Raw genomic sequence first — 2,617 nt, forward strand, 5'->3', positions numbered from 1 at the left:
CTTAAATATGACAGACATGTTGAGCATTCTTGTTGCAACAAATTTATTTTTGTGTGAAATTAACAAATCTTTGATCTCTTGTTTATTTTTGCTTTGAACAAGTCCATAAGTGAAGTAATGAATTCATGATTTCCAGAGGTGAAAGAATAGGTTAAATGAGAGAACTAACAGAATGAGTTAGGAAATTCTTTTTTAAAAGAGCTCAGCACTAATAATAATTCCTGTCCTGCCTAAAGTGAGATGCTATGGAGAGGCTTGCTGGTCTCCTGGCAACCTTGATCTACTTGGTCCACTCCACCATTGGTCCTTGAGGTAGTACATGCTAAAGGATGGAACATTGAATGGAAGAGTCACATCATCACAACTAGCTACAAAAATGCTTGTGAATTTCTTGACCTATTGATATATTGGGTCATCACTGATGAAGCACTGAGATAATGAACTTCCAGATACTTCTCATGTGTTGTCCTGTCCTTGCACCAGCCATGGGTTTATATCAGAAGATGAGAGTAATTATAACTCACTCTGCAGTTAGAAGAGTTGTGGATCAATGTTTTAGTTGACATTTCTCCTACAGCGTACAGCTGAAATACATTCCATAGTCAGTAACACCAGGAAAAGAGTTTCTTCTTCCATATGCTTAGGGCATCTTTGATTTCTTTGTTCCGCAAGCTATAGATCAATGGATTTAGCATGGGGATTATAACAGTGTACAAGACAGACGCCAGCTTGCTTTGGCTCAAGGAACTGCCAGAATTAGGATACATATAAACAAAGATACCCGAGCCAAAGAAGAGGGTCACTGCTGTCAGGTGAGAAGCACAAGTGTTGAAGGCTTTGGACCGGCCTTCAGCTGAAGTGATCTTCACAATGGTGGCGACAATGTAACCATAGGATATCATGATAACCAAGACAGACATGAACCCAAAGATGACTGTGAGCACAGATGTCATGACTTGAAAGAACAAGGTGTCCGAGCAGGATAGGGTTAGCAGTTGGGGCAGGTCACAGAAGAAATGGTTGATGATGTTTGGTCCACAGAAGTGGAGCTGAAGTAAGGCACACAACTGAATGAACGAGCCAAGGAATCCAGTTACACAAGATCCTGCCACCATCTGCACGCAGAGAGAGGGGCACATGGTGGCTGTATAGAGCAGAGGACTGCAAATGGCGACGTAGCGATCATAAGCCATGGCCGCCAGCAGACTGCACTCAGTCAGGCCCAGGCTAGAAAACAAGAAGTACTGCATGATGCACCCCATAAAGGAGATGAGTTTATGCTTCCTGAAGAAGTCTGAGAGCATTCTAGGAGCTATGGTGGAAATATAGCAAGTGTCCAGCAAGGACAGGTTACTGAGGAAGAAGTACATAGGCGTGTGCAAACGGGAGTCCATCCTGATGACGGCGATGAGTCCCAGGTTCCAAGACACTGTCACCAGGTAGATCCCTAGGAATATTGAAAAGAGGACAGCGGTGAGCTGTGAAAACTCAGAGAACCCCAAGAGGATAAACTCTGTGATTGTCGTACTGTTCCTTCCTCCAGCCATCGCCCTGGGGGGTCCTCAGATCTGTAGGAAAAGGATAAATCTTTAAGTCAATTGTTAGCCCAATGTCCGTGGGAAGAAACTGCCTTCAAAAAAAAAAAAAGAAACTGCCTTCAACCCACACCGAACACAGGATCAAGGGAAATAGTGAACAACTTTAAAAGCAACAACCCTGGTTAACTTTGCCCCTAACTGATCGCTCTGTGTGCCAGAGTTCCCACATGTACAAGAGGGCAGCCCAGGGAGCTCAGCCTGGCACTGTGACGGCCCAGCGGGGTGTGGTAGCAGACAGGTGGGGAAACTCAGGAGGAAGGGATGTATGGACACAGACGGCTGAGACCCGCTGTGCAGCAGAAGCTAAAACCACATCGTAGAGCAGTTATACTCCAGTTAACTTTATTAAATTTAAAAAGAGGATATTACATTTTTCAATATTAACCCACCTACCTATCACAAAGACAAAAGAACGTATGCTAACATTTGGAAAGCCCTTCTTAGAAGATACTTGGGAAATTTTAGGATATTATTAATGAGATTATAACTCCTGTGTTTAGCTTAGTGACTAAAAACACGGTCTTAGATACTACATAGGTTTCAGGAGTGTGACTCTGCCAACTGTGAGCTTTATGACTCCAAACAGATTGGTCTCCTTCTACTTAATTGACGTCATCAGAAAGCAAGAAAAATAATTACAATAGAACTTATCTCATAAGGTTTACTTGAAGTTAAATTAGGTCTGTTTATGTACAGTAACTGCCATGGATAAAGTAGTGTACAAAGCAGAGTCAATACGTAATATGTTCTTAATATCATTTTGAAGTATCCGTTTGTTTGTGAGAAACTTTTTTCAATATTTATTTTTATTTATTCAGCTGCACCAGGTCTGAGTTGCAGTATGTGGGCTCTAGTCCCCTGACCAGGGGTCAAACCCAGGCCCCCTGTGTTGGGAGCGTGGAGTCTTAGCCACTGAATCACCAGTGAAGGCCCCGGGAGAAACTTTTAAAGTGCAAATTTTAAAAGGTTGGTCACACAGATAAGACTCAGACTACAGTGTGGTTAATTTGAAATCAGTA

General features: G+C 42.6%; 1 protein-coding gene across 1 annotated transcript; it reads right to left on the bottom strand.

Annotated features, from left to right (window-relative positions):
• Positions 1–602: 602 nt before the first annotated feature.
• OR5AN2 (olfactory receptor family 5 subfamily AN member 2) lies at positions 603–1,547 on the bottom strand. Its single transcript, NM_001390747.1, has one exon. It carries the CDS (start codon positions 1,545–1,547, stop codon positions 603–605), a length of 945 nt encoding a protein of 314 aa, NP_001377676.1.
• Positions 1,548–2,617: the final 1,070 nt, after the last annotated feature.

The sequence above is a fragment of the Bos taurus genome, chromosome 15 (genome assembly GCF_002263795.3).
Source record: "Bos taurus isolate L1 Dominette 01449 registration number 42190680 breed Hereford chromosome 15, ARS-UCD2.0, whole genome shotgun sequence".
Classification (NCBI taxonomy): domain Eukaryota; kingdom Metazoa; phylum Chordata; class Mammalia; order Artiodactyla; family Bovidae; genus Bos; species Bos taurus.

Excerpts from the sequence above, each read along its gene's own strand:
- OR5AN2 (NM_001390747.1), bottom strand. The coding sequence starts at position 1,547 with ATGGCTGGAGGAAGGAACAGTACGACAATCACAGAGTTTATCCTCTTG.